The sequence below is a fragment of the Thunnus albacares genome, chromosome 6 (genome assembly GCF_914725855.1).
Source record: "Thunnus albacares chromosome 6, fThuAlb1.1, whole genome shotgun sequence".
Lineage (NCBI taxonomy): Eukaryota > Metazoa > Chordata > Actinopteri > Scombriformes > Scombridae > Thunnus > Thunnus albacares.
The window spans coordinates 36,057,789-36,085,555 of record NC_058111.1 but is presented as its reverse complement, the minus strand read 5'-3'; the positions used below and the strand labels follow the sequence as shown (position 1 = coordinate 36,085,555).

The 27,767-nt window shown below is 40.3% G+C and overlaps 1 protein-coding gene across 3 annotated transcripts; it reads left to right on the top strand.

Moving 5' to 3' along the window:
• Nucleotides 1-156: 156 nt before the first annotated feature.
• Nucleotides 157-26,220, top strand: LOC122984300 (vascular endothelial zinc finger 1-like). 3 transcript variants are annotated; one of them, XM_044354657.1, is made up of 7 exons: nt 157-329; nt 9,926-10,680; nt 12,732-12,801; nt 15,248-15,416; nt 24,074-24,115; nt 24,793-24,858; nt 25,055-26,220. In XM_044354657.1, exons 1-7 carry the CDS (start codon nt 297-299, stop codon nt 25,417-25,419), a joined length of 1,500 nt encoding a protein of 499 aa, XP_044210592.1. In that variant the 5' UTR covers nt 157-296; the 3' UTR covers nt 25,420-26,220. The 3 variants fall into 3 exon arrangements, with proteins under 3 accessions (XP_044210592.1, XP_044210594.1, XP_044210595.1); XM_044354659.1 differs by lacking the exon at nt 24,793-24,858 and having other exon boundaries at nt 159-329; XM_044354660.1 differs by lacking the exons at nt 24,074-24,115; nt 24,793-24,858 and having other exon boundaries at nt 159-329.
• The last annotated feature ends 1,547 nt before the right edge of the window (nt 26,221-27,767 follow it).

Here is a 27,767-nt window from a genome sequence, read left to right as displayed (position 1 = left end):
TCACCTACATTATTTTTATGAAAACATACACGCGTCAAACATTACATTCATCTGCATTAGCACCACGTTTTTATAGTGAAACAAAACATTTTCGTCAGCAGTGACTGAAAGTAGTGTTTTGAAACGGAACATGAGGAATATGAAATGAGATGTCTTGTGAAGTCCAGCCGTCCTACAAACAGCCCGCTGGACTGGGTTCAGCCCCCCGGGGTTACAGGAAGTTGTAGCTGCCATGTTTAGCTGCTTTGTTGTAGATTCCTTGTAGGTTTCCTGCAGATTTTAGCCTAAGTGTTGCAATGGAACCGAGCTGGAGTACGTTTTTATTCCAAGTAAGTGGCACAGTACATGGTGATTCTGATAAACTGTATAAACGTTTTCGAAATGGCGTAAATGTTGTTTGCTAAATGTTTTTGTTTTTATTTCACTTTTTTGAAATGAAATAGAGTTGGCCAAGCAAAACAAAGGTGTTAGCTTTAGCCTGCTAGCTAGCTGCGCTGTGCTAGCCAGCTTTATGGAACCTGAGACCCCCGGCTGTGTGTGGTCTCCACAGGGTCTCCGAGGCGGCCTCTTTGGTGTTTGTTACATTATCTGAACGCTATACTATATCAGAATGTCATTGTTGTCCCAGTTTGTTGAGTGAAGCTAATTTCTGGTGTCACCTGGTGATGCGCGCGCGCTAGCCAAGTAGCTAGTAGCTCGAGCTCTTGCATGTAGGTATGCTAGGCTAAGTGCCTAACGGGTTAGCTAACCAGGCTACTTTTCTCGTCTGCACCTCAGCAATCCTGACCACAGTACAGATAACCAGCACAAGTAGACAGTGATTTATTGTGACTTACAAACTTCAGGTAACTGAAGGGTTGTCTGTAAATGTACACCATACAACCGTACGTTAAAGAGAAGTTAGCTCACGCTAACACCAAATTGAAGGCTAGCTAGCACGCGGAGAGCAGTGAATAAACCAAACTGTCCCTTTCACCACAAATGTGGAGCCACTGACTGAAAACAAAAATGTAAATTATGTAAACATTCTGTCACCATTGACCCGACACTTAAATTTCTCCCTTGTTTAGAGATTAATTACGTTAACGCTAGCCACCATGTAAACTCGAAAGTTAAATGTGGCCTTTTGTTTTTAAAACATCATGTAGGATGTGCAACTTGTTCTAACATGTTTCTTAGCGTAATCATGGGAAGCCAATCAGTTTAATACACATTATATACACCAATTTACAAGCCAATGTTACATTTCTGACCCTGCATCAGGATGGGTGTGCAAGTGACGCCGTAACTGTAAACTATTCAAGGAGCTGTGATTTTATGAAAATAAACGGGTGCTGAGTAGTTACTTTACTAAACGATGTGCAGAGTTTATTAGAAGACCTCAGATAACACAGAATGCGTCAAATGTTAGACCTGTACATTTTCTAGTTAGCAAATTAGTCTTTTATTCTGTAATAAATTTGTTGAAGTCCTGCTCCTGCCACACAGTGGCTGTTCAGTACACTTTTTCTGCTTATTGACAGCAGAGTGTAATCTACAGCACATCAGAGGTTTTGGGCAACATGAGTAACTCTTGTTGCATCATCAACAGACTTGAAAATTTGCCTCCAGCTTAGAATTTTTGTTAAGTACTGACAGAATTCAACACAATATAAATATAAACGCAGAAGGCTGAGGATCCTCTTGTTACAGTTGGGTTATATAACGCCTATTGTTTATAATTTTTCAGCTTTGTTCCTGATAAACCCATCAGTTTGATATGTTGCAGGACACTTAATTACAATTCCCATGAACCCAACAGCATTGGCTATGGAGATGGTAACAGCCAGAGCTGTGAAAACACAGTTCTTTCAGATTTTGCAATGTTTCAATGCTACAGTGAGAAACATAACACTGAACCAGAGACACTAAAGTGATCGAAATCATATCACCGTTCACGTTTTTAATTAAAACCCCTGAATTCCTCCAGTAACCTGTACAAAACTTAACTTCTATCCTTCAATTCACTGTTAGTGCAACTGGCATTGTAGCAGGATGCAGTGCTTTATGATCGAATGTCTCGCAGTGGGCATTTAGACCGAACAACGCAGGGGGGCTGCATTGGTGTTGTTTCAGGTACAGATGAAACATGAAATGCAATCCAGGAAGTCCAGTTTGAGTAACATCCCTGAATTTTGCAAAACACTAGACATCGATTTTATTGTACTGAGAGACAGTATTTGATTTTATCTATTTTACCTTTAGTCTTAAATGGTAGAAAAATGATGTGACAAGGTAGTCCACCAGGAATGTGCCTTTGCACGTATTTGATTGGTCAACCTATTGCCTAGCTGGACAGTGATGTGTTGCAGCACCACTACTAGGCCACTGGGCTACTCCCATTCAAATGAATGAGATTGCTATCTCAGTTTAAATACAGCTTTACTGCAGCGCTGACTGGGAACTTGTAGGTTGCCTCTTTCTTAATGCTGTTTTGAACAAAGTCTTGCAGCTTCAAAAGGACCTGACACAGGGTTTTAGAAATGGTTGACAATTATTATTATTGACATATTTACTGGGGTACATAACAATTGTTGGAAGATTTAGTTAGTGTAAGATAGATCACATCTGTAGTTTTTTTTTTAGTTGTATCAGGTCAAAACCATTGTTGATTGGGAGATGTCGTAAGTAAGGTGATGCTGACAAAGGCTCTATGGTTTTGAGAAAACATTGAAAGGTTTTGCTGAATTAACTGTATTCAAATACTAAAATATGATGTCCGAAGTGCTGCAGCCCTATTGAGAAAGTATTTCTTCTCAACCTTGGGTTGGCTGTCACACTTTTGTTGTTACTTTCTTGTTGGGTATTCTTCAATGATTGTCCATGTATTATGCCACTTTTGTTGCTATTTTTGTCAAAATAAACACATGTGACATCAGGCCCTAACCAATGGGTTTGCCAACTAGGACAATCAGACTGCACACAATTGCAAACAGTGGTCCAGATTTTGTTTCCCAGGGCAGCTGGTCAAAGATAACTTTCAAGCCCTGTTTGACATGTTTTCAATTAATGAAAGTTTTATTAACCTGGTTGCTACTTGTTAGTGCTCATTCAACCAGGAGTTTCTTGTCCCTACATGTGTCGGAAATGTCCCAATGGCCAGTCCCTCTCATTGTTTATTAAAAGATAAAAATTAAGATTATTGTAACAGGATTATAACCATTCCCCACTTTCCATTTAAGTAGTTTTTCAACTACGTGAAACTGAAATGGTATGATTCCTTACTGCTAGAGACTGGTTCACAACCCGTAGGCTCTTGGAGCAGTTGATTTCATAAACTAGGCCTCAATTGCAATGGTATTTGTCATACTTAGCAAGGCTCACCACACATGTATGCTGCTACTTCACTGCTAAAGAGGCTTAGTGGTTAGTATTTTCGACTGTTTTTGGTTTAATGGCAGACATGGCCAGAGAACCTTGAGCTGGTGTGTAGGAGACTATTAGGAGAGGGTCCATTTGGTTCACTTCATTTGATGAAGCATCTAATGAGGCAGCATTCTAATGAACTTCACTTATTATTCCTCAGGCATTTGAGTTGCTGTCAGGCAACTTCTGGAACTGCTCCACAAATGTGGCTATTTATTAGAGCTGCAGTGATTGGTTGATCAACAGAAAATTAATTGGCAACTAATTTGATAAACGAATAATTGTTTTAGTCCATTTTTAAGCAAAAATGCCAAACAAGCTTCTCAAATGTGAGATTTGAGGCTTTTCTTTACTGACTGTTGATCAGACAACACATCACCGTGAGCTCTACAAAATGGTAATGGGCATATTTCACTATTTTCTGACATTTTATAGATAAAATAATCCATTAATCGAGAAAATAATCTGCAGATTAATTGATAATTAAAATAATACTTAGTTGCAGCCATAGTCGTAGCCATATTGTAAGAGTCACAATTACTTCTATTTTGTACCCTCATCATATTATAACAAACATCTTTGGCAGCATAATCAGTAATTCAGCAATATTTCCCAAGGAAGCAGAAAAAATGTTGTTAAAACAGAAAAAAATCTTAAAATAAAATATATTTTTTTAGTTAGAACTGTTGTCATATGAGGTTTGTATAGAGACAATTGAGAGGCAGCATATAATGGCATCAGAGATTTGTAGACATTCATATTCTATTGAATGGGACTCTGGCATGGTAAATCCATGCTCCGTCTTGTAGTGAAAAAAAAAACAATGACTGGATTAGTTTTATTTGTGCTGTTTCTTGTTAATTTTCACGCTGCTAACTCTTTTTCAGTACTATTCATCTTGGAAGGGACCTCACCCTTCACAGCAGATTTATATCAAAATCATCAGAGCAGTGTGATGGAACAGCAGGCTGCTCTCCCTGTTCTTGCTGAGAAAGGCAGAGAGAGAGCGTTTGGCTTAGACCTGCATACACATATGCAAGGAGAAATGCTAATTGCAGTAATGATTCTAGTCTGAGTACTCCTACAGTTTGGCAGATATAAAAGCGAGTCGACAACCTGTGACGGCCCCCAGCTCTCTCCACCACACTAAAACACATAGTGTGGCCGCCTGCACTAAGTAGGGATGTGGCCAGCAGCTGAACCCCCACCACCACCACCACTGCCACCACCAAGGCCATAAGTACATCAGCGCTTGGATTTGTGTCGTCCATAAAAGAACGCAGTGGGAAAAAAGGAGCACTTGGGATCCTGGCCCCCTCAGACCACATTCCCCCGCCTGGCTGACTGGGTTGGGATGCTTGGCTGAACCTGAAAAGCCATGGGTCAGGTCTTTAACCTGAGCCTATGGTGATTACAGAAAAGAACAAGTTTGTCTTAATTGCTACGTCTCTAGGCTGACCTCTTGTAAAGTTGCTGGTTACAATGTGAATATTTGCTTTCTCCCTAGTCAAAATATTCATACAAGCCCCCACCCTCTGTTCGTCCTATCCCATTGGGGATCTGCCATGACCAATTGGACAATGCCTGCCAGCAGCTGCAGACTTAAGATGTCCTCCATACAGAGTTTTTTTTTTTTCACTGCTGTTGGGCTACATTTTCTGTGTCATTGCTTTATTTATTTGCATGGCACATTTTTCAATTCTTTACTGTTTACATAATTTTTGTTTTGGAAGACTATTAGGGCTTTTCAGACTGTCCTTCCTCAAACCCTAACCCATGCATGGGTTAATCACTTTTAGAGATGCAACAATTAGTTGATTAATCAACTAGTTGCCAACTATTAAATAGTCAGTCATTTTTTAAGGTAAAATGTCCAAATTCTCTGATTTCAGCTTCTGGAACGGTGATCAATGTTTTTTTTTTTTTTTTTTTACAATTTTCTGACATTTTATAAACCAAACAAGTATTTGATAAATCAAGAAAATAATCCAAAAGTTAATCATATTTATTTACCTAATTTTTAAATATTAACAATATTTACAACACATAAATAAATGTAGGCCTTATAGATAGACAGATGGCCCAATCAGTCTCTATCTTAAAAACAAATCTCAATTCTCACACTGTCTATATATCAGTGTTTGGAATATAACAAAATAACAAAACTGACTTATGGGGAATTAATTTACTGAAACATTAAGCCAAATCAAGGCAACAGTTTGACAAATGGATTAATCAGTCAGATGAGTGATGAATCAGCATTATATATTTGTGGGGCGGCTGTGGCTCAGGAGGTAGAGTGGGTCGTCCACTAATTTGGAATATCGGCGGTTCGATTCCCAGCTCCTCCAGTCCACATGCCGATGTGTCCTTGGGCAAGATACTTCACCCAAAATTGCTCCTGATGGCTGTGCCATCAGTGTATGAATGTGTGTGAATGGTTAGTTTCCTCTGATGGGCAGATTGGGACCTTGCATGGTAGCCTCTGTACCCATTCAGCGTATGAATGTGTGTGAATGTGATTTGTAGTGTAAAAGCGCTTTGAGTGGTCGGAAGACTAGGAAGGCGCTATACAAGTACAGTCCATTTACCATATATATTTCCTAATAATATCTGTCAATTTTAGCGCTGTGTTTACAACAGTTACTGAGGTCAACAACCTTTTAACAGCTTAAGAAAACATGTACATAGAGTTGTTGTGTAGTGTTAGTACCTTTTTATTAAAAGATCTGTTAGTCCTTTTGTAGCAGGGTTTAATCTTGTGCTTTGACATTTGTTTGTTAGGATGTCCTTTAATTTACATTTGGATAATAGATTGTGCTTTTAAAAACATTTAACAGAACAGTAATTCATCTAGATACAGGTGGAAGTCAGACCTTACCAGTGTTTTCTGCCCCCTGCTTTGAATGTGTTCATGTCTCTCCATCACCTGACACCTTGATTGCCTCTATGTGTTTCTCTTCCCTCTTTAAACTTTTTCTTTCAGTCTTCAATCAGTTGCACCTTCTTCCTTCTTGAATCAGTTCTTTATTTTCTGCTTGTTTTTCTTTCAACAACATTAATGTTACATCCTGCTTCTTCGCTTCTGTCTCCTCTCTCGTAATTCATTCACTCACTCTGAAAATGTAAAAAGTCTTTCTTTTTAAAAATCTGACAGAGCATGAAGCAGAACTTTAACATGAATGGTGTTAATTACAGTAATTGTGGACAAATGACACAGTGGTAATACATCAGCAGTCAAGCTATGCAAACTATCAAGCTCCATTAACATTACTGTAATGTAAAGCAGCAGCAGATAAACTGGATGGTTAAAACAACACTAATGTCAATTTAAAAAGCTTTTCTAGATACTTACTCTGTTGTCTTTTGTCTGACACTTATGATTTAATGCTACACATGCCAGTTAATGTCACCACTGCTAAAATTTCATGCGATCATTAATGTTAATGGGCTACTAATGATTTTCACTTACACACTATACAAGCACAATAACACCCTACGTTATTGTGGAATTGTTTTGAGTTGTCCTCCCTGTCTTCATTCTTCAAAGGACATGTACGTGAAAGGTACTGTTACAATAGTAGCGTCTCTCCACTAAGGAATTGGGCAGTACGAAGTGTGTGTGTAATGAGTATGTATATGAGCATGTGTAGTAGAGCAAGTGGTAGAAAAGTGATGGTGAATGTGAGCGGAGCAAAGGAAAAGGTTAGCAGTAAGTTGTCAATGTGGCAGTAAAAGTACATTATAGACTACAGTGTGTCAGTTAATAAATGCTGCAGCTTCTCAAGACCAAGAAAATACTAGTTTATTGAAGGGGGTTAGCCCTGAAGTTGGCAACAATGCGTTAGCCTAACCTAACCAGGCTCACTTAAGGTGGATTGACCTTTAAGGTGGACCAGCAATTCACATTTTAGTGTCAATTTCAGCTGCTCTTTAACAGAGAACGGAAAAATGGCTGAGTGTCTTGAGTTTCTGATAAGGGTTTAGCCACTAGCCATACTCTTGTGGATTCTTTTTCATTACAAAAGTTTTGGGTTTTTTTTTAAATTATTTACAAACAAGATTACAATTGATTTTATATTTTAAATATAACTACATATTGTTTTGAGAGCTGAAACAGTAATGTTTACAGTAGGAAAGTCACTATATAAACTCTAATATCTCATGAAAAACACATCTAAAATGAAATAATATTCCTGACATCAAAATACTGATTGAAGTTTAGAAAGAATGAAGAATAGGGATGCACAGTATTGGATTTTTTGCCGATATCCTGATATTTCCAACTCATTGTGGCTGATTGCCGATACCGATATATGCACATATTTTTTTTCCAGCTGGCTGAGGAAATTATGCATGCAAGCATAGATTGTACTAAGTATGATCAAGAAAGACAATATATGAAGGAAGAATTTAGGAAGACTGGATTCAGGAGCTCAGCATTAAAACTTTAATGAACCTGCCAAGTGAGTGGAGCAGTAGAGTTTTCTTTGAGTTTATTAGACAGACAGGATTAATGTGTAGAATTTAATCTCTGGTCCACACTCTGGAACAGAAGGTGGCGGTAATGCACCTAATATGCTGGTTGCCAACCGCTGGCATAAACCAAGAAGAAGAAGAAGTTTTTTATTTTTCAAACAGAGTGGTACATCCTGTCAGCCGAAGGATTTCTTATCTGTGCAGCCGAACACCGCAGCACCTCGATGGACTGTTTCACCCTGACGGTCCCAGTGCTTCACTTCACTGAGCTGCCCGTCAGACCCGCTGCTTCTTCCCACTTTAACCTGAATAACAAATCGAGGCTCGGTGGTCCAGTTGGATCCACATGGAGAGCTGGGGCTAACATTAGCTGGGAGGCTAGTGGAGCGTTAACGCTAACGTTAGCCCTGGCTCTCTATGTGGAGCACCAAGCCCTGGTTTGTTTTTCGGGTTGAAGTGGGAAAAAGCAGCGGGTCTGACGGGCAGCTTGAGTGAAGTGGAGCCTGCGGAGGAAACACCCGGACCGTCAGGGTGACACAATCCATCAAGGGAAGCACAGTCAGGTGGCGGAGGAGATGGCGACATATCGGCCTCTCATAATCGGCAGAAGTCGTCAGAATTCGCCGATGCCGATATTTCATTTTAGAGCTTTTATTGGCTGATGATGTGCTGAGAATATTGTGCATCCCTAATGAAGAACACAGACATCAGTCACTACTAGTCACTACTAGTCACTAACTACTTACAGCAGTTTGTTTACTTGGTCTCCAATGAGACATTAAATTTTACAGTTAATCCGCGGTTCACATGCGTGCCGTACACTCAACTAATATCCATTACACTACTATTTCATATACAGAAAAAAAATACAAATCAGTTTATAAGTAACAAACAAGGTACTAAAACCATTTTACATGCAGAAAATATACAAAGATGTTAGTAAATAAGTAACATACCAAGGTTCTAAAAGTACCTAGGCAAACAGAAAACAATCGCATCAATAAAAAAACAAATCTAATTTTCATTAAAAATCCCTTACATAATAGATCATCCAGTGCTTGCTCTGGCGTATCTGCCACTATTTAAAAGTTTTATTGATGCTGGGATAAATTATTTTCTAAATCTATTTAGTCTGCTATCATTGACTCTGAACCTCCTACCTGAGGGAAGTAGGTGGTACTCAGTGTGTAGAACAGTCTGCAAACAGCTTTGGTCTAGTTTGTTTGGTAACAATTCGCTTTTAGCCTAACCAGTGCGCTGTGGTTGTGTAAAACATCTGGCGGTGGATAGGACACTGCAGGCAAAGGTGTGTGTGTGTGTGTGTGTGTGTGTGTGTGTGTGTGTGTGTGTGTGTGTGTGTGTGTGTGTGTGTGTGTGGTGGAAGAGGAGGAGCTGAGCCCCACTCTCAGTCAAATACTGACACAGAGCAGTGGAGAGGACAGCACAACCGTACATGTTACCAATCTCCATTCTCTCACCACACCTCCAGTTAGCTGCTTGAAGGGGAGAAAGTGTGCATGGTTTGCATTTGTCTTGCTTATGTACAGTGTGAAATTTCAGCTGTGATGTTTATCATTTAGTAATGGCACTTGCGCCGCTGTTGAAAGCATATAGGGGAAACACTGGTACACCTGTACAATCTAATGCAATCCCATACATGAATTGACCTCCAATAAATCCTACTGTGTTGAAGCTCGTCAGCTTGTTTATGTGAATGAAGACATAACAGTTTTCACTTTCAAAGGATAGGTTCACAATTCAAGTCTGTCTTAGAATAGTATTCAGGTGCAATCATTCTTACTGTTAATTCTTGCTGTTAAGAGAGTCCCTCTTAATGTGCTTCTTTAATGCAGTCCAGTTGAATGTGCAGCCCTTCAGAAAGTTTACTACATTCTTCCATGTAGAGTTTTCTGAGAAGCGTGTTAAGATGTTTACTTGCACCATTGATTCACCATTGCCACTCTGTTGGTCTTTTGCTTGATAAATGGTTTGAGGATGTGTATAAACATCATTTTACATAGTTCTGTTATTCTCATTTCAGCAGGCCAACGAGGCTCTGCATCACCAGCACCAAGTAGCCGGGAACAGCCTCTTGCCTTTGCTCAATTCTGGAACAGAACCACCTGATCAGAAACCAGTGCTGCCCATCCCCTTGGACCAGAAACCCCCTGTCAGTGCTGCGGAACTCCTTAAAGACAATGTGGCCAGTGGGACTGGGGGAGGAGGTGGTGGAGGGCCTCAGATTGCTGTGGTAAAAAAGGAGCCTAAATCAAAGACGCCCTTCATCTGTGGCTACTGCAACAAGGCTTTCCGGGACAGCTACCACCTGCGGCGGCATGAGTCTTGCCACACTGGCATTAAGATGGTTTCGCGGCCTAAGAAGACACAAACAGCCCCCACCATGGTGCCACTCATATCCACTGTACCTCGTGAGAATAGTGGAAACCCTTCATATATTACTACTGTAGCTGGTATCCTGACTACAGCCACCACGTCAACATCCACAGGCACCAGTGTAATGACCCCCATGCAACATCAACAGCAGCAGAGCATCCCTAAGAAGCCTCCCAAGCCGGTGAAAAAGAATCACGGCTGCGACATGTGTGGTAAGGCCTTTAGAGATGTGTATCATCTCAACCGCCACAAGCTGTCGCACTCTGATGAGAAGCCGTTTGAGTGTCCCATCTGCCAGCAGAGGTTCAAGAGGAAGGATCGCATGACATACCATGTCCGCTCCCATGATGGTGGAGTTCATAAGCCTTACATCTGCTCTGTCTGTGGGAAGGGCTTCTCCAGGTATCTTGACATCATTTCTGAACAGTTTGAATGGTGCATGGATATACAGTAGTCACACTGCAGTATACTTGTTAAGTATAAAAACAGCCCACCATTTCCAATGATAGACATTTTTAAAATCAGGCAAAAGTATTACTTGATATTTAATGTTTTCCATGTGAAAAAAATGTATAGTATAAGTAAAGAGAACAACAGTTGCAAGCTGTAGTTGTATGTATGTTGTTGTTTTTCCTCTAAGACTTATATGCTCTGTGGAACATCTTACACTGGCTTACCTGGGTTTTGACCAAAGCTGGGTTCAACATTATTACAGAGACAGGTTCAGCAGCAGCAGTTCTGGGAAAAGAGATCTGACAAGGAAGAAAGAAAAATTCTGTGCCCCATATCACTATTTTCCAAGCTATACATAATGCAGCCTTTATGCTTGAGTCAAACTGTTAGCTCATAGTCCTTTAGAATTAATGTTTCACATTACTCAACACCAGACACCCACTGAACATACAGTTATGAAATAGCAGGCTAGTGGTGTTAGCATGGACACCTAGCCAATCCTAGTTCTTGAATGCTATGCAGGGTGTGTCTTGCTAGGAAATGCAGTGGGATCCATAATAATGCCCGTGACTGACAACAAAGTAAGTGGCACATCATGTTTTTATTTCCTACAACAACCATTCAGCTTAACTTTTCTTCTTGGGCAAGGGTCTTGTATGTAGCTGCAGTGTTTCCAGCTGTTAAACCAGACACACCACGGCTACCCACAGCACGGCTATGCTAACTAGCTGCTAGCTGCCATGCAGGCTGGTAAAATGATCCATCATGTCCCTTTGTATCCGTGGGTTATTTTCAAAACGCAAGCTGCTCTCAGACTGCTGTAAGCTGTAAACAGCCTGGCTGGGTTTATCTGGGTTATTGATAGGGGTGGGGGGGGGAAGTCAAATCTAAGATGCATCCTGATGTGGATGATTTTGCATCGATTCGCTTATGTCAAAAATCGATTTTCTAAATATTCGTTAATAACGTGATGTTGACAGAACGAAAAGGTGGAACTCAACTGCAAGGGCAGTGCAGCACCCAGACAGTAAACAGTGCACACATGCTAGAGTTCATCTTCATAAAAGGCTGTTGTTGCAAGCATTTTTTGATTTAATGAGTAAATAATTAACTTTTGTGAGGCGAACATGAAGTATATTGTGAACTTTCTTCACCATCACTCAGAGACTAACGTTAGCGGAGTGGAGCAGCGAACTCCAGCAGGAACAAACGAGACCAGCTGACCAACACACACTGCATTAAACAACTTAAACCAACTCCGAGATGAAGAAAATAACTGTGTTCAGTCTGCCTCACCTTTAAAATCCTGCGCTTACTCAGCGTCTTAGACAGCAATGTCTTTCTCTGGAGCTAATGGTGCAGCAGAGAGACTGCTCTCAACCATCAAAGAATCGGAATTGAATTGAATTGTTAGATAGTTATTGGTGAGATCTGCGCCCTACCAGTGTCAGAGCCTCCAAGTGAGATGCTTAGGCGTCTCATAATGACATATGCCGGCTCAGTCAGTTCACATAAAATCAAACCGGTTTAAGCTTGTGATGAACACTGGACTGGGCCGGCAAAACCAGAAATGACCCAACCCCACAGTGTACCTGGTGTATTCAGCAATCCGTTTACAATCAAGTCAGTATGTTTTTGTAATTGTTGTCTTAAACAACAGTGAAATAACAGCGAAATTTTGGATTTAATAGGTAGTGCTGAAAAAATTGTCAACTGTAAAAAAACAAATAAGTGATTGTTGAAAGACCTTGCTGATTGTTTTTGTTCCACAAAAAAAGCAAAAACATCACAACAGCAGCAGCATCTTGTATTCCAGGACTCACCATGCATTGTTGAAAATAAAGAATTCAAGACTGTAGTCAAAGTAATTGAGCTAAGACACAGACACCATTTGTACTCTGAGTGGAGAGAGATCATAAATTGGTTGTGTGAATGAAATAATGCTACTTGTAAAGCTGAATGATCTCAATTTTCCTCCTTGTCTTCATCTCACCCTGCAGACCCGATCACCTAAGCTGTCACGTCAAGCATGTCCATTCCTCAGAGAGGCCATTCAAGTGCCAAGTAACGGTAAGAGTCATGGCCTGGCCGCTCCTCTGCATATTGCTTTCATGTTTGCTCTAAGTTTAGACCTGTCATTATTGATGCCCACAGCAACACTACTGAGAACTCTAGCAGCCATGGGCAGAATTCACAAAGTCTCTTATCTTACCACCAAAACTTCCTACCTAAGAATTTTCAATTCACAAGGCTGCTGAGAGCAACTTCTAGTAAGGAACTGAGAGAACTCCTAAGCTAAGAGAAGGGTTGACCCTGTTGCTATGGATGACATCATGTTTCATGAATGAACTTAATCACTATCTCTAAAGTGATTGGTTGACAGGTGACCGGTCTGTGTCAGTGAATATTAAGGAAAATATTCATCACTACACTTTTAGCTTAACTTGTAGCACTAAAATACTTTGTGAATTAGTCTTAGACCAGAAACGTCTAAAAAGAAGGGGTGTGTCAGTCCTAACTTCAAGACTCTTAACTTAGCCTGTTAGGAGAAACTCTTAGGATGTTAGCTGCCACCCACAAGCTACTGCATTTGGTGTGTTTACATGCACCTAAATCACCAGGTTACTTGGAGAGACCAGGTTACGTGGGTAATCGTGGAACGCATTTACCAACACTATAGTAACGTGGTTACTGTAAATCCATGTATACATGCAGCAGATCAGTAACCTCCTGCCAATCTTATTTTGGACGCGGGCTTACTGATTTTTAACTGTTAGTGATAGAAGATGCTGGTTCCTGACTTCTTTTGTTTTTTGTGTGTGTCCGTCCCTGTTTACAACATGCATCTTGGGACAGCTCTGAGTATGTCTGTTCACACCTGGTATTAACATCTTGAGTTATATTACATATATATATATATATATATATATATATATATATATATATATATATATATGTGTGTGTGTGTATATGTATTATGAGTTATATTATATACCTGGTATTAGTATCTTGAGTGACCACTTGTGATTGGATCTCACTTCCTGCCACTTTATATGCAAATAAACACGTACATCATTTCCATTTGCAAAGACCAAATTCATTGTTGTTTTTTACTGGCGGGAGGACTGGGGGTCTGCTCTGTCCAAAGCTGTGTTCAACTTGTTTGATAACAGGATAAACAAATATACAGTGCATGGTTGCCCCCTCACGAAAATCAAATGCCCATCCTATTGATTTGCTCTAGCGCTGCATCCAAATATATATGTCAAATATAAAGTTATATGCAGCGATCTCCCTGCAGCTGTGTCTCTCCATTGAGAGACTCTGTGTGCATTTATGCAGGAGGCACAGCAGCCTAACTTCATTGATTATTTAAATGTCTGACATGCCGACAGGATTGGTCAGGATCTAATGCTAATGTTCTGTGTTCTTCTATACATCCAATAGGTCAGCTGTTACACACACACATTCCAGGTTCATACTGTTTGGAGTAAAGCAGCCGTCCTGATAAATCCTGAGCTCCATTATGTCAAGCAGCACAACAAAACTAAAAACTGTAGTTATCAGCTTGACAGGACAGAGGAAACTATCCAGTAATGTTAAGCTTCTGGAGTTTTTTTTTTAGTCAGACAAGTGAAAAACAAGTTTTCTGTTTTTTTTTTTTTTGTTGTTGTTGTTGTTTCTATTCTGTCAATTTTGATGAGGAAAACGGGTTAGGGGAACGGGGAAGATAGGAAAAATTGGGAGGTGGATTACATTCTTTTAATTCACATATAAGACGGAAAACAAAATAATGCATTTCTTTATCCTGTTATCAAAAGAGTTGAACACAGGAGGCAGCAATTCAGTTCCCGTGCCTAGTCTGCTGGAAAATAGAGGATGTCAGTTGAGTAGGTGGCCCTTCAGTGTGGCCCAGGACACATTGCGTTTACACTACTAAATGAATGTGGTCACATGTGGCCCAGACCACCTCCGAAAATGGTCTTAATGATCGGATCACAATACGTCTTGGGTGTGTTCACACCTGTACTCAGAGCTCTCCATTTGTGATTGGATCACCCGAGACACACGTTAATGCAAGGTGCAAACAGGGCCTCTTTCTGTGTAGGAGGAGCTTGACAGTGCAGTGAGAGAGACAGGCAGACAGAGTCACAGTAAAGAATTCTGCTCAGTGCAGACGAATTTGTGGCAGGACATATATTGCTGATCATTCACAATCTCCATATATTTGACAAAGTTTGATCACAGAAAAGAAGAGGCAGCAATGCAGCCCGAGCTTGAAAAGCGTTGCATATCTATCTGCACATTTTGGCACAAACAATCTTTTTATGTCACTCTTTTGCATGGTGTGCTTTTGTTTGTATCAGAAAGTTTTAATGAATAATTAGTATTTTTCTGTTAGCAAGAAGCTTCAAGATGTTGTTTGTTGATGCAAGAACTTCAGTCACATGGCCATACAATCCATTACCTCAAGTGTTAAGAGAATAGACCAATATTCAGTGGTTTTCTGTCATAGGCCTGTACCTCTGCCTTCGCTACCAAAGACCGTCTACGCTCCCACATGATCAGGCATGAAGGCAAAGTCACCTGCAACATCTGTGGCAAAATGCTAAGTGCTGCCTACATCACAAGTCACCTCAAGACGCACGGCCAGGCCAGCTTCAGCAACCCATGTAACAATAAAGGTAGGCCATATGTCTCCTATACTTCTCTTAAAGCTCTTCACAACTCTGCCCACTTTTTTCAGTTTAACATTAATAGCAAGTTTAAACTGTGACATAAACAACCCAGCACCCCAGTTTACATATGTTAACTTTGCAAATGCTTTTAACATACAGAGTACAGTATTTTTCATGGTACTAATTAGGCTTGGGCGGTATCTATTTTTTCATACCTTCCTGTGCAGTGGTTTGTTCTGAAAAACCAGCCAAAAGAAAATTTAAATTCATTCATTCATTCATTTATAACTGAACAACTACAACTGTGAAGAGAAATACTACATGCTGATTGTTCCTGTTATTAACTCATTTTCATTTAACTTTTTTTTTTTTTTTTTTTTTTGTTACAAATAAATTTTTTTTGGGTTAACATTTCTTAGATCATATCACATTTCAAAAGGTGTTTTCCTGTACTTGAAAAAGGCCTCAAATTTACAGGTTTTCCAGGATGCAATGGAAAATGAGGTATTTTTACAACATTAAAACAGCTACACAGTTTATACAGCTGCCCTCAGACACCACCTTCAACCATTAACTATCTGGACACAGCACTTTCAGCTGCTGGATGTTGGAGTATTTCTGTTTTTAAACAGCAGCAGTCTGGACAATTATACAAAGGCAGAAAGTCACAGGTTTAACACCTCCAAATGGCCTGAAATCGTGTGAAAAAGCAGTAAATACACTGCAGATGCACAGCAGCTGACAGAAAGAGGAGGTTCTGTTATCAGGGTTTTGCCTGCCTATCTAACTCAAAGGTGTGTTACTGGCTGCCGCGTTTGTTGAAAATTCCGATGTGATGTGGATGGAACAAAAAAAAGTGGAACTCAACTGTGAGGGCAGTGCAAAACCCGGACAGTCTACAGCATGCACATGCTAGATATCTTGCAGTTCATCTTCAAAACAGGCAGCGGTTGCAAGCATGTTTTGTTTAATGACAAAATAATTTCCTTTGTGAGACGAACTTCAAGTATATTGTGAACTTCCTACTAGGGGTGTGCCCGAATACAAATACGTTATTCGGCAGAGCACAAATAGTGTTTTTTTTTGTTTGTTTTTTTTTAAAACTAATATTTGTTTCATACAAATATTTTAAAAAATTATTTGTCTTTGGGAGAATAAAAAACATGTCAAATACCAGCGCGCAGATCAGTTACATCGCTATCTCAGTCTCTCTCCTCTGCTCTGCTGTTACGTCTTTCAGCATGTCTCAACAAGGGTAGTCACATCCACCTGCACATTTCCTAATTTGGACATCACTCCCGGAGTTTGGGTTGTTCTCCAGAGATAAAGCTGAACTACTGACACAAGTGAAATGCTCCCAAGGGACTCTCCACAACCTGTTGTTCCCCCTCTCCTTTCCACAAAGTTAGGTTGTAAAAAAATAGGCAATAAGGCAAAAAGTACAAAGCAATAATCATCTGTATCATAACCATCAAGCACACCATGTTTAATTAAAAGTACTTTAAAAACAGGCACACAAATGGCAACCACACTGCAGAGGAGGACTGAGGACAGTTAGCTGATAATTAGCCTGATCAGCCACCGTCCGTAATCAACACAAACACACATTATTAAACTATTAAACAAACCAATAACTAACAGCAGACAAACTTATACTTTAGCAGTTACTTATCTGTAGTGGTGAGCAGCTTGAATTAAACTGAAACTCCCTGTGCTCTCCGGGAAACTATTATGCCAAACTCTCCTTAAGAAATATGACATATTAACAATTCCTTACTTTCCTGCAAAAACACATAACTCTAGAAACACAGGATAAAAGCCGTCATATGTCGACAGTCTTCTTATCAATTCAGCATCAATATAATCCATAAAGATAAACAGTATTTCCATAAACTGCATTTAGTTACCTGCACTCGCTCCCAGCATCAGTTGATTAGCTGTGCTTTTTAAGTGGGAGGAGACCATGGGAATGAGAGGCGAACTGTTTCAAAAACTAAGATTTCTCACTAAAATACGTGCTGGTTGGTGGATCAGATACATGCCAAATTAAACACAGACTCATAACACTGTTCACTGTCTATCGTGTGTGCGATGATATTTGAGGAGTTCTTTCGTCCGTTACCTTAGTAACTAGTACCTGGTTTGCTACTTCCCGTTTGGTGCTGGAGAGAGCCAGAAACTTCAGGTAATATTAACTATGATTTTATCAAAATGTCAAGACGAGAAAATGACTGACTTAAGACTGCTCAGACGCAGTTTTATGACCACCTTACAGATGACTGACTGCGGAATGTTTGGTTGTTTTGTTTGTTCTTTCTTTTTTCTTTTGTCTTTTTGCTGTGGCAGGAAAGATTTTGCTGTGGCGGCCCACCATGGCAAAATGTTACCAGCAGAAACAGTGCGGTATATGACGGTATCTGTGCTTGGTTTTTTTTTGTTTGTTTGTTTGTTTTTAAACAAAAAAAAAAGCTGAGCTGCTGGTGACAAGTCACTGTAGCATATATGACATTGTCTAGCCTACAAAGCTATGTGTCTAATATGCAAATGGGTTTTCTATCAATACCCAGCTCATCCAGCATTGAGTTAATGTGTACTGGAACTAAACTACCATTACAGAACTACACACCTCCATGGCTGCTCCAGAAGTCATTTGTTCCTCAGTTCCCTAATTGAACTTAATGTCTTTCATCAGCTTTCAGGTTATACAGTTTTGATGCTTTTATCTTGGAAAATAATTTGTGTGTTGGCAGTTTGTAGAGTGGAGCTGCAGTGTTCTTTTTTTTCTTTCTAAAGAAAACCAGGCCTATAAAACACTGTCAAGAACATGATGACCTTCATTAGGTTTTTGAAGGTTGAATCTGATGCTTCTTTTTTTTAAACTAACCATTGGCTTATTCCTTTTATTACACAATCACAAACAAGCATTTCTGGCAATGATCACTTAAATGTGTTTATTAAAGAAGTGAGACATAGATATGTACTGAGGCTGGATATCTTACATCTGAACAATCTATACAGTCTTCCTCTTTCAGCTGTTCTTGTTAGGGGTTGCCACAGCAGATCAACTGTTTCCATCTCTTCCTGTCCTCTGCATCTTCCTCTGTCGCGCCAACCACCTGCATGTCTTCCCTCATCATAACCCCCTCTCTGGCCTTCTTCTTTTCCTCTTGCCTAGCAGCATCCTTCTCCAGCCAGCATCTCTCTTCCACACGTCCAAACCATTTTAATCTAACCTCTCTTGCTTTGTCTCCAAACCGTCCAATCTGAGGTATCCCTCTAATATACTCATTCCTAATCCTGTCCATCTTCCTCACTCCCAGTGAAAATCTTCAACTCTGCCTCCTCCAGCTCCACCTCCTGTCATTTCGTCAGTGCCACTGCCTCCAAACCATACAACATAGCTGGTCTCACTACCCTCTTGTAAATCTTCCTTTCACTCTTGCTGGTACCATTCTGTTGCAGATCACTCCTGACACTTTTCTCCACCCTGCCTGCACTCTCTTCACCTTTCTTCTGCACCCCCTATTACTTTGAACAGTTGACCCCAAGTATTTAAATTCATCCACCTTCGCCATCTCTACTCCTTGCATCCTCACCATTCCACTGTCCTCCCTCCCATTGACGCACATGTATTCAGTCTTACTCCTACTGACTTACATGACTCTTCTCTCCAGTGCATACCTCCACTTCTCCAGGCTCTCCTCCACCTGCTCCCTACTCTCACTACAGATCAGTGTCATCCATGACCATCATAGTCCACAGAGACTCCTGCCTGATCTTGTCTATCAACCTGTCCATCACCATTGCAAGAAAGGGCTCAGAGCTGATCCTTGATGTAATCCCACTTCCACCTTGAACCCATCTGTCACTCCAACTACACACCTCACCTCTGTCATGCTGCCCTCATACATGTCCTGCACCACTCTTACATACTACTCTGCCACTCCCGACTTCCTCATATAATACCAGACCTCCTCTCTCGGCACCCTGTCATATGCTTTCTCTAGATCCACAAAGACATCTCCTTCTGACCTTCTCTATACTCCATCAACATTCTCAAAGCATTGCATCTGTAGTGCTTTTTCCTGGCATGAAACCATACTGCTGCTCACTGATTATCACCTCTGCTCTTAACCTAGCTTCCACTACTCTTTCTCATAACTTCATGCTATGGCTTATCAACTTTATACCACTGTAGTTACTACAGTTCTGCACGTCACCCTTATTCTTGAAAATCGGTATCAGTACATTTCTTCTCCATTCCTCAGGCATCCTCTCGCTGTCCAACAATTTGTGTTGAACAATCTAGTTAAAAACTCCACTACCATCTCCCCTAAATTTCTCCATGCCTCCACAGGTATGTCATCTGGACCAACTGCCTTTCCACTCTTCATCCTCTTAATAGCTGCTCTCACTTCCTCCTTTTCTAATTCTCCACATTTCCTGACTTACTATCCCCACATCATCCAACCTTCTCCCTTTCTCATTTTTTTCATTCATCAGCCCCTCAAAGTACTCCTTCCACCTTCTCAACACACTCTCTCAACACCTCACTAGTTGGCACATTTCCATCTCCATCCTTCATCACCCTAACCTGCTGCACATCCTTCCCAGCTCGGTCCCTCTGTCTAACCAATTGCTACAAGTCCTTTTTTCCTTCCTTATTGTCCAGCTTCTCATACAACTCACCATACGCCTTTTCCTTAGCCTTTGCCACCTCTCTTTGCCTTATGCCGCATCTCCTTGTACTCCTGTCTACTTTCTTCATCTCTCTGGCTATCCCACTTCTTTGTCAACCTCTTCCTCCTTTCCTGTACTTCCTCATTCTACCACCAAGTCTCCTTGTCATCACCTCTGTTTCCTTAACAAACATGCCCATTGAAGTCCACTCCAATCACTACTCTTTCCTCCTTGGGTACATTCTCCACCTCTTCATCCAACTCACTCCAGAATTCCTTTTTCTCTTCCATCCCACACCCACCTTGCGGGGCATATGCACTGACAATATTCATCATCACACCTTTAATTCTCAGCATTCTGTCTGACACTCTCTTCACCTCGCAACACACCTGACATAGTCTGCCTTCAGGATTATTTGTCCTTGCATCCACACTATGGTAGAACAGTTTGAACCCACCTCTTATGCTCCTGGCCTTACTTCCCTTCCACCTGATCTCTTGCACACACAGTATATCTACCTTCTTTCTCTCCATCATATCAGCCAGCTCTCTCCCTTTACCAGTCATAGTGCAGACATTTAAAGTTCTGACTCTCACCTCCACACTCCTACCCTCCTACCCTTGTCGTCTCCTCCTGCTGCCTCCTGACATGCCTTCCCCCTCTCTTCCTTCGCCCAACAGTAGCATAGTTTTCACCGGCACCCTGGTGGTCAATGGCACCAGTAGCGGCTATTGGTAACCCGCGCCTCGACTGATCTGGTACGGAAATCCGATCTATGATACGCATATTTCATTTGGCATAGATTTTATGCCAGATGCCCTTCCTGACGCAACCCTCCCCATTTATCTGGGCTTAGAACCGGCACTGAAAATACACTGGCTTGTGCATCCTCAGGGGCTGGGTTTCTGAACAATCTGTACAGTAAATGTTACAAATTAGAATTTTTCAAGAATAACTGCAACTACTGTGTTGTTTGCAGCAGGCTGAAGTCAGTCTTAAAGGGGATCTATTATGCTAATTTCCAACCTCATATTTATTTATAATCTATATTTTTATTTTGGGACTCTACTAGAGCAGCTTTGCATGATTCACAGCCTTATTCACAACTTATTTATCTTACTGGCCCTTTATGCAGCCCCTCAATTCAGCCTCTGTGTTCTGATTGGCCAGCTTTCCAGAAACCTGTCAGGCATATCAGAGTGGTGTTAAGTTACTGCTGATGCAAACCCAACCTTTGCTGTTTTACTGCTTCAAATTAAAAGCTTTTAAATGACGAATAAACAAGATTTCAATTGTGAAGACTTGACAGGAATTGAAACGTGTTCCTCACCGACTTAGCAGAGCTTCATAAGTGTACAGTACACAACATTACATGGAGACATTTGGAGCTATTTGTCGAGCGGATGAGATAGAAATAATACAGGGAGGAATAGTACGAGCAAAACAGCCACAATGATGATGATATTTGATGAAGCGCTGCAGACGACCAGCACACCTCCAGTAGGTAAACAACTTACTGACCCATGACTCAAGTCAAGCTAGCACGATGTGAGTGTTTTTCATTACACAGCAGGCAAATGTGACTACCCTCAAACCAGTGGAAAAATGCCATAATATTAGCGGAGCGGAGCAGTGAACTTATGCGCTGTGTGTGGAGCAGATGACCATATAAAGAAATCTGTCACGAGCCGACATCAGCTCGGGCTGAAAGTAGAAAATAACATTAGAAAGTGTATGCAATGCAAGGGACTGCATTGGTGGGTGTGCTGCTTCAGGTACCGGCTAGACATGAAATACAGACATGGAAGTCCAGTGTGGCGTATCAGATGTTAAAACACTGCACAGTGGTTTATAATACCTAGAGATGGCATTTTGCAACAGTGGGAAGTCATCACAACAGCAACTATTTTATCTTTAGGTAAACAGCAGAAATACTGTGTTCACATTACAAAGTAATTCACCAGGAGTCTGTGCTCGCATGCAGCGCCTTGCTGGTTGACATTACATTGCATTGCAACAGAAGTTCAGCCAGATTAACATTCTTACTGGACAATCCTCCCTTTTTTGCCAGAGCCCTCTGTGCTGGCCCTCTGTCAGCTAGTCTCTAATCCTTTGAAAGTATAAAATTCTTCCCAGAGTTGAAAGTGTAGGCTACTTTATACTACAGATTAGGAATGGAAATTTTATTAAGTAATTGACTACCTGACCAGAGAGAGGTATTATTTTCTTTAACTGTGGAACAGTCCAGATGTTAACCTTCTTGCTAGTGGTAAGCTTAAGGTATTTACCTGGCGAGGCAGCTGGATTTGCAAGATCATGTGAGAATCCATCTTGACAGGCTTCAAGTTATGCACTTGTTGGACTGATTGGTCCAATCAGTGATAGTATTTTATTTAACTTTATTGTAGCAGTACGTTATTGAACTTTATTGTAACAGTACTTTATTTAAAGGTATAATGTTTAAGATTTGGCCAGAAATTAACTAAAATTATCAACAGAATGTGAAGAAATAACAGATCTGTATGTATTTTGTTGCAGAGATATCTTCTGAAGTTATCATGCTAACCAGCTAGCTCCAGCCCGTCTTGTCTCGTAATACCACTTTGTACCTCAGGGGTGATAGCACGTCACTGTAGTGTCCAGTCTGCTCTCAGTCCAACATGAAAGGAAGGAGAAGCGCTGCCCCAAGCAATTGGCAGAAGTGCCAGAGCCAGGCTGAAAGTTGTTGAAATTTTCCCTGTAGGACTGTCAATATGTCAGTTTATTAAGTTTTAATATTTTTTTCAGGCAAGAGAGTAGATTCCCAATGTGTGGTCAGTTTATCAAAATAACGCCTATCTGGAAAGTTGCTTTGACGTTGTTGGAGCAGATTGTGGCTGGCCAGGGAGACATCAGCTGGTTATGTCAGCTGAACCCAATGAACTGTATTGGATCAATATTGAAATATCATACCAAAAAAGTAGGTCTCTACTGAATTACTGTGTTGCAAAATGGTATGCAGTTAATGGAAAAAATGATGCTGTGTGACAGAAAATTTGCTGTTTTACCATTAGTGAGTTCTATGACATTTTATGATTTACCCAAGGGGTATGTGTCTAAGTATTTAGTTGTTACTTAGTTATGTTGTTAATTAACTTATTACTACTTGTTACTTATCTCTTTGGTGCAACTGCTTTTCTGATCTATGCAGCTATGCTTTGATAATTTACCACTGGCTCTAATGTCTCCATAGCATTTTGATATCTTGACAATTCCATAGCACATATTCATTGTAAACAGTAAGCTTTATGATGTATCGCGATATGCTGCCCCCTATTTTTTTGGTTCAGGAGGCCAATTCTTACACATTGAATCTTTAACTAGAACCATATTATAACAGTACTATATAACTTCATTATGACAGTACTTTATTTAACAGTAGTTTATTTAGTAGTTTAGTATTTTCGTAGTTTAGAGGCATTTCAAATTATCAAGATATCTATCGTGTATCACGATATACCCTAAAAAATTATACAGTAATACAATTAGTAATACAAAGGTTAAACTAATTACTTTTGCTGACTGCATTCCGTATTTGTGTGTGGTATCGCATTCCTTTGAAGTGACAAAAGCAACCTTTCCACTTGAAATAATGCAGAGACAATTAGTATGATCTTTTAATTTCTTCATGACTGCTGCTGTGTCACAGAGTTAGGTGAAAAATCTTTTCCTAAACATTTCCATGTTCCAAATGGCTTTGACAGCGAGTAGAATATGTTATAATTCTGACTTTGGTTTCAGAGATGTCTATAAAAAAAAGGGGGGAATAGTTTTGTTTTCTTGGCCCCACAAGACACTGTGAAGCCCAATGTTTAATATTGAACACCCCATTCCCTCCAACATACATACAACTTGACCATGCCAACTGTTGAAGCTGACTCCCAGTTGATAGCACTGCTGCCCTGTACTCTTGTAACCCCATATGTGTCTGTATTTCTGAATAGGCATAAGTGACTGGCAGTGGAACCACTCAGGGCCACGAAAAGGTAATCCAGTAGCTAGTAGCAGAAACCCCTAAACATTCAATTTTAACCTCTGCAAATCTACAAAACATAAGTGGCCAGTTTTTCATCATGTTGTACCATGTCACTCAAGTACAAAAGCATTTCTTTTCTCTGAGGACTGGTATAATTAACGTTCTTCTGTTTTGAAAATGTATAGTTTTGCTAATGTAAGGTTAAATTTCATGAAGCAGGATCAGTAGATCATTTAAATTAACCATAAACTGGACCAAAACACTGAGGCTAGATGCACACTACCTGACCTTTCATCTTTCATAACCCAACTGTCTTGCTTTGACCAGATTGATAAATGGGCTTGTTCAACCACTCACTCTTCAGAACTACCAAAACTTGTAAAGGCAGACATGTTATGATTAAAAATTGGGATGTCCCAAATAAGATTGGGCCATTAATGACAAAGCAGCAAGCTGACCATCTCACATCGCGTGCAAGACAATGACTCTGTGATGTGCTGGCCCTGAATTCATGGGATGGTCAAATTGGCAGTCCTGCTGTGTAGTGTGCATCCAGCCTTATGCATACATGGTAGTGTAAAATGTCCTTGATAATGTATTAATGTTTAAAATTAAAGTTATGAATTGAAACACATAGACAGTCAGCTGGTTAGTCTATTGATCCTGCTTTTTGAATTTACCCCTCAGGTGAGTTGACGGTAGGAGAGATTTTAAATAACTCCTTCCAAGTCCTAATTGACAACTCTCACAAAGGTAGGTTTCTTCAACAATATTACCACAGTTGACATAATGTATTAATGATGTATTGACATTTTCAGTGACCCAGCTAAAGAGCCAAGGAGCTGAGAGGGCTGTTGGCTGTCCTTGTTTTGGAGGGGTTGTATATTTCTACAAGGATGAGCAGCCCTAAATGTTCTCTTATCTGTCTTTTTTTTTTTTTAAAACACAGATGCCAACAATGTGCACAACTCCGCCACTACAACGCCAGTCACTAACTCTGCAGCCATCACCTCAGCTGTAAACCGCAGTGTCAGTGCCAGCAATCCCGTCACCATTGCTGCTCAGATGAACATCGCCACCAGCACGGTCAACATCACATCACCAGTCAACCTGCAGCACCCTGTCACCATCACCGGCCCTGTGAACCTGGCCTCTGTCAACATCCCTACAACAGCACATATGAATATCGCCCACCCAGTGGCTATCACCACCCCCATGCCCATGAATATCACCGGGCCACTCAACATTGCCATGAGGCCCATGGAGAGCATGCCTTTTCTATCCCAAGTTCTGCCTTCCTCACCTCCTTGGTAGAGCTTTTTTTGCCCATGAAACTGCTGAGAATGTTTTAACTGCCTAATAATGGATGAGCCTGACAAAGTTAGTAAAATGGCTCTCTAAATGGGTTGGTAGTGTATTAAACTTGAAAAGGTGATAACTTTCCAAATAATGTAATACGTGCATATAGACAGTAACCAATGATTGTTACTTGCTGGAGTCATTATGCCATAATTTGTCAATCTTGAATTATATCTGTATTTATAGGGGAAAAAAGGTTTCAGACACCCTTAATCATGATAGAAAATTAGTTGTTTTGCTTAAAGTAACTCATTAGCCTACAAATTGAACTGGAAAAGATTTATCGATACTAGATGGGAATTCCCGTTTTTGGCTAACCTAACGAATTAAATACCTGACAAATCACGATACTTCATCACATTCATGCAAAAAATATGTAAATCCAATGTTACCACTAAGCAGTCCTGCTCATGGATTTACAAAAAAAGAAGCAACAAACTTGAGGTCCACTTACTGACTTTTCTTGTAGTTATCAACCACATTTCATGGTCCTCATCAGTATGTGTTTTGCTCACTTGTTATAGAATTTCGATCATGTGATTTTTAAATATGGAACAGGCAATTGTAAACCCTGTGTGTGTTTATAAGATGGTCTTTAGTACCGGATGTGATTGGCCTCCAGTCTCTGATATGCAGTTCAAAGATCTGAAACAGGTAGTAAGTGGTCCTAAAATCCAGATTATTTTGTCAAAGTACTATTAACAAGGTCAAGAATCAACTTTTTATGCTCAGATAAACTCGTATTTGTTACCGCTTTATTGACTGAATTACCTGAATGATGTCACAGACCACAGAACACTTAAGATCATACATTCACATGCGTCCCTATGATGTCAGGACGGGGGTGGATGTTTGAAAGGTGGGTTTGTGAAGGCTGATGTTGTGTACAGATATTCTGTGTAAATAATGACCATTATATGCCAAAGATTTTCCAAGTAATGATTCCTTCTCAGTGCTATAATTTGAAAGATAAGGGAAAACCTTTTAAGCAGCAATTAGAACATCATGAAACACTGAATTCTCCTTTTGAAGCCCAGAGTAATGAAATTAGCACCTCTAGCCACCCACGCCGCAATACCCATTTGTACTACCACTCTGGAGCTGTGGTGAGGGGGCATCCCCTCTCTGACTGACCCCCTTTTTTATTAGACGCCAACATGAACTGGTGTTAACCCAGTTGTGTACAAATTTATGTTGCATCCATTCATCTTACCCAATACTAAAAATTATAATTGCATTTTGCAACATTTTGATATGTGATAATGTGTGTATTAGGGCTGTAGTCAACCAAAGAAAATCCTTGTTGACTGAAATCATACATAATCTTCAACTAATCGAACTGTTACACTGTAGTCTGTACTGTACATTTACTGCCAGACTGACAACTTACTGCTAACTTTTTCCTCTGCTCCATGCGCATTCACCGTCACTTCTCTGCAACTCGCTCTTTCCCACTCGCTACACAAACACATTACACAATGCCCTATTCCTAAACAGAGCTACGCTACCAAGAGTTTCCCAGGCAACGACACAGAGGTTGACTCACGCATTGCAACAACATTGCACGGAGGCTCCCAAACGCTACTGATTTCCGAATGAATGGATATTTGGCATTATTTTTGGCATTAAAACATTTTTTTTGGCCTGGCAGGGGTTCTCATTTTTATAATTAGCAGTCTCCATTAGGTTGGGTGAGTTCAAAGTTGTGAAAACAATGGGGGTGTTTTGAATACACACCTGTTTTCACAGGTAATTTGTTACTATGTCCCTCCCGCCGCTGGAAATAATGGATTAATCCTGGAAGGCTATTGATGTAGCACTTTTCTCCTTATTAAAGTAACATGGCAGTCATTCGACCAATGAGAATTTGGTTGGACATATCGACAAACTAATCAACCAGGAGACAGCAGCCCTAGTGTGTATTAGTGTTAAATTGCTTTGCTTGCATTATTGGCACTTTATCACGATGAGAGGTTTCATTACAATTTCAAACTGAAATATTTTCTTCCATTTTTGACATGGTTTAAAATTATTGGGCAGTTATTGCATTATCAGCAGCTACATATCCACCCATATTTTGTTTGTATTTATCCCTTACTTACCCCATTTCCAAAGTTGTTCATTTTACTCCTACGGATAGGTGAGGGTGAGCCGGCTCATTGCTGCAGTGTTGGCAGTGAACACGTGCTGTGGAAAGGCAAGCCTTTATAGAGCCCTGTTTCCTAACTCTTTATTTTATATTTAGCCACTAAGGACAGTGTCGGTCTTGTAAAAGTAACTAGTTGAAAATTATTTCCTCAACT